General features: G+C 35.3%; 1 protein-coding gene across 1 annotated transcript; it reads right to left on the reverse strand.

Moving 5' to 3' along the window:
• Window positions 1-293: 293 nt before the first annotated feature.
• Window positions 294-2983, reverse strand: LOC149776077 (uncharacterized). The gene has a single exon (XM_089941460.1). It carries the CDS (start codon window positions 2909-2911, stop codon window positions 1199-1201), a length of 1713 nt encoding a protein of 570 aa, XP_089797586.1. The 5' UTR covers window positions 2912-2983; the 3' UTR covers window positions 294-1198.
• Between the last annotated feature and the right edge of the window lie 2267 nt (window positions 2984-5250).

Here is a 5250-nt window from a genome sequence, read left to right on the forward strand (position 1 = left end):
TCAGCCAGTGCATTTTGTTTAGGTCACCAGTTTTATTTTTACATACAAGTGAAATAATAATCCCACGTGTGACTGCAACAATCATCATTTGCTTGTTATTTACTTTGCAGACAATTATAGTCTGCTAGCCATGAACAAGAGATAAAATCGTAAGATGACCTCGAAGATGCAGGTAAATCACAAGGTCATAAATAGCTCTTATATACCTGCCTATACCTCCATCATATCGTTTTCTTACGCACTTAACCTCACCTGCAGCCCATATCTAGCAACAACTCCAACAGCAGTCAACATCCAAATTTGACAGTTTTATTTCATTATTTCGTACTAACAAACAGACACACATGAACACAACATTAAAACGTATAAACAGTAGATCCTTAAAAACAATGACCTGAATTGTATAACCTATGCCCAATACACAACCATTCAAAGGTTGAGATATACCACTAGCGCACAAAATAATTGTTCAACTCACTTGCAGGAGTTGCGGTGTGTTTTAATGCATACAGCCTTGTTTATACTTTATTTGAAACTCTTAACCACCTGATTTATATTTCTTTCGGACGTTACTTTCCACATGATGAGCATTGTTTGAGTTTGTTTCACACACACACACAGATACACACACGATAGTCTATTCAAGAGTTTTCTGAGCTTCGCATCTTTGTGTCTATGTCTTGTCAATTGTACTGTGTAATTGCGATGACTTGCGAAATCACTATATGAACAGCCCATAGGAGTAAGTTTAACTAATACCTCTATTTACAAATCCTCACTAAAATTAATTATATATTAGTGAAAATGTAATGGAACATTTCAAAGGTATTTTGTTTATGCAAATATACATTGGGAAGGATAAATTGAATAAGCGATAACCTAAACTAGAAATGTAAAACAATTAAGCTAGAGTAATAAATTCGGAGAGACCAACACTTTACAGCTTACAAGCCAGGTGCTACGTTCAGAATAATACGTAAGTTCTATTCGTTACACGACCATCGGGAGCATCATCTCATAACATCAAAAATTAAGTTAAGCCGTGACATGTATCATTTAAGTGTTAGAGCATGACACCACTTGATGCAATTTTGTATACATATTGTAACCATCCTTGTCCGATATGCTTTAGTTGGACAAGAACTAATATCCACTATATTTGTTATAACTTTAGAAATAATAGTTGCTGAAAAATGTCTCACTGTTTGTTCAAGAGTTCTAAACAGAGAAAGACACAGTGTAATCGGTAATATATGAGCAATGGAACCAGTATATTAGTGATCGAGATCCAGTTAGTAATTCCATAGAAATCCAGTGGTATGTCCCGGATTGGGGAGTTGTCATACATGTGATGCGGCATAAAACTGTCTATAGTCCAGAATGAAATGTTAGTAACAAGGACATATGCACATATTTGTAAATTAAGAGACTGCCGTCTCAACATTAACTTTGAAGACAGTCTAGTTCTAGGACAATTTCTAAGAAAAAGCGTTTGAGAGTAAACGGATACAAGATGAAAAATTGCAACGAGCATGAGAAGATCAACGCCTTCATCTGATGCCCCAAGTGTGTCTTTCTTTGGCAAATAATTAAGGATGGCTATCAGTCTGAAAAAATGAAAGAAGGATACGCTTCCAGCGGTTATGAAAAGTATCACATCACTAGATCGTAGACTTTGATTTATGCTTATTTTCTTTGCATTCCTGTTGAGAACAAGACCGATGACGCAAAATACAAAATGTAGAACTAATGCAATAAGTGCTAACACATTACGAATATGATGAACCGATCTAATTCCTTTGACGAACGTCACAATGCACAGAGGGATGTTTATCAGAAGTCCAATATAAAATGCGTACAAGCGCTTTAACTCCCAAATGCTATATACCCGACTTTTGACACCAAGAAGACGCATGTCTTCACCTACTGGATTTAATTCCACGTTAGAATTAGAAATGTCGATTTCTTTCTTACTTGTATACAAAGATATGTCCCATACTACGTACAACAGCTGTACTGCCATCAGAGAATATTCTATCACGAAAGGGTATAGGTAATGATTTGCATCATCTGTGACGTCACCATTATCTGTGTCATTATTACTGAGACGTGGTTGAGGAGAAACTGATATCGCACAACTTCCTGTGATATTTGGAGAACTTGCTCCTGAATCATTTAATGCAGTCACTGTTTCTTCTATCAAAACGCATAGATAGAGGTTAATGTTGGCCCCAAACACAAAGCTCATCAAAGTACGTGCCAGAAAACTAGCACATCTCAGATAAATAAAATTCCAAAGAAAACCTAGCTGAAGAATACTGAATACTGCTAAGGATAAGTACATACAGAGTGAGAGCCGTGATTCCGGACAATTTGGGAGGCTTCTAAAAACTTTGACTAGCATTAAAGCATGATAAGATAACGTTCCTATAGCAAATATGTGCAAAAGTATTGTCTGTGTGCTCACTCTGAGCGTTTGTCCCAGCACTCCAATATTTCTAGTGTTTCCTGATTTGGACTCCAGAAAATGTTTCGTATTCTTTCGAAGGACAAACATCGCTAAAAGAGAAACATTTCCAAGAATCGCGAGTACAGAAATCATCCTTTGTATCGTCAAATCTATCATCGCACTTGATTTGATAAAATCTCTAAAGACCAGAGTCATTCCCATACTGACTATTAAAATTAATATTAATATGCTGATGTCTATACCACTTGAAACCCTGGGGACATTCTCCAAATGTAAACACTCCTTATTTACGTCCGTGTTGTGTGAATCGACGCTTTTACTTTTAACTCTTTCAATATCTGAACACAAATCCTCAAAGTTAACTTTATTTTCGTCCCGTAATGATGAATTCACTTTGAAATATATTCTGTCCGAACATCTGTAATTCAGATTATTCCCCATGTTTTACAAACTCATTTACCTTGTAGAATCTGCTCTGTATCAAACACGTTTCTAGATAGATAGTGTCACTTGTGCACGTTCCACTTATCCTTATGAGTGATAATCACTGAAGTTTCTTCACACAATGATGTCATTGATCAATATCATTGCAAACACTTTGATTGGATAAAATCACTTTCAATCGTTCGCATAACTATTGAGTGTTGTTTCATCCCGAGTTCTCACAGTGTAAAACGTAGCTTCAATTGATATGCATTCTAAATGCGGAACAAGGTCTTTAGATCGATTCGTATAAAAGATATATGTATATTCTTTTGTTGTGTTTATTTAATATTTTCGTTCCTTATATTCGAGCATGATGATATATGTGACAAACATGTTTCTTTCCCCTTCACTCACAATACGCCTTTCATCCAATCAACTTATTAATAATTAACTTATAAAATTTAACATTTATTATTAGCAGTTAGCTATCGAACTGTGATCGGTCCCATGCTCGCTTGTTTGTTGATAGTTGTTTGCTATGCAAAAGGATTCGACCCCAAATAAGCCATATATAGACACTTCATAAACTATAGGTTTTATATGTTCATGGCGTCTGATGACTGAAGCAAGAAATATTGTTTTGTAATAATTCGCCAGAAATCACCCCATTTATACTAAGTTAGGATTGATCTTGTTTGTTTTCGCTGATCTTAAATGAAGCCACAATATATCTTACATCCCAAATTAAGTGTGGTTTGTTGTTGTTGTTGTTGTAGGGTTTAACGCCATTTTTCAGCACACGATAGGCTATACATGGCTGCCAGTATTAATGGTGGAGGAAGAACCCGGGAAAACCCCGGAAAGAACCACCGACCCACGAGAAGCTACTGGCAAGCTTTCTCACATACCCACACTGGCTGAAAGTGTGGCTTGTACTTGTCTTTCTGAAGTGGAATCTACTATCTTGCAGTTTTGATGATATGCGGCTAGCTTATAATTTACTTGGATTGTCAGTCTTGGAGTACGGTTCGCCTTTGTAAGAGCCGTTTTTTTTGAACTCGTGGAAAAGATTTAGCGGTAGGAAGCCCAGTTCCAGATATGAGACTATACAACAAAACAGGAAGGTTTTGTCACTGTTGTGTGTCGTCAAGCTAATCTGCCTTTTCAAGACAGCTCAGTCCTATTCTACAAAGCAATGAATGGGGCAGTATTCGATCTTACCGTGTTCAGAAATTATGGAAATCGTGTATCAACAAATAAATCAAGGAGTTTACGATCATATAACAACTCATACATATAATAAAGATTTGTTTGTAAAAAACATTTAGGACTGAAATCAGTAGCAAGACGATGAACATTTTGGACCAAACATAAATAACTGCTTCTGATGATTTCTGCATAGCAATGGCCATATGTTCTTGAAAAGCAGAATGCTTCTAGAACTAAATCAAGATCAAGAATCTTTATTATTTGTTGTCTAATGAGATGTTGTAAAGAAGTCTTCATGCCAGCAAACATGTTCATTTTTATTCTTTTGCTAGTGGAACTCAAACTCTAATATATTTTGAAACTTAGTAAACACATGAACATTTTGATTGGTCCGCTTTGACAAAGAACAAAATTCCAATGTTAGATGCTAAACCAGATCCAAGGATCAATGTTACAAAACCTTTTTCTGGACAAACATCATCAATGTGTCTTAATAATTCAAACTAGAAAAATAAACTCATTGACACTCATGATTGGAATGACATCCCGATACTGTCTTTTTCTTGCAATCAGTATTAAGTGATAGAACAAACTTCATGCTACTTTGAATAATTATAGGAACAAATTTTAATACTGTGGTAAAATTGTAAAAAAGAAGGATTGAACCACATCGCTCACAAAACCCATTTTAATAATGTACATTTGAAACTGATAGATGTAACAAGATAACCTGGCGGGATTTTCAGATTTACAACAGAACACTTTTGACGATGATATAAATACAATGTTTAATAATGGATGACTTGAATGAGCAATTAATTATGAATATGTGCGTGTATATATAATCCAAATATTGGATTTAATTAACACAAGAATGCACAGACTTGATGAAAAATACAGATAAATTAATTTAGCAAATACAAAGACAAGGGGTGAATGGTTCACAATGATTTGACAATGAAATGATGGATATAATTTACTCGGGTAGCAAACGATGTAAACTTTTACTCGTGTAGTAAAATGCATTCACCCAGGTAGCGAAATTATGGTGATAAAAAGGGACAGATATACAACTTATCTTTACAGTCCCGAAATATACACTGGGTTATAACGAACCACAAAATTAGCCCACGACTAACAAATTA

The sequence above is a fragment of the Sinohyriopsis cumingii genome, chromosome 18 (genome assembly GCF_028554795.1).
Source record: "Sinohyriopsis cumingii isolate HCF-2022 chromosome 18, ASM2855479v2, whole genome shotgun sequence".
NCBI lineage: Eukaryota > Metazoa > Mollusca > Bivalvia > Unionida > Unionidae > Sinohyriopsis > Sinohyriopsis cumingii.

Coding starts and splice junctions, on each gene's coding strand:
- LOC149776077 (XM_089941460.1), bottom strand. CDS start 2,911: ATGGGGAATAATCTGAATTACAGATGTTCGGACAGAATATATTTCAAA.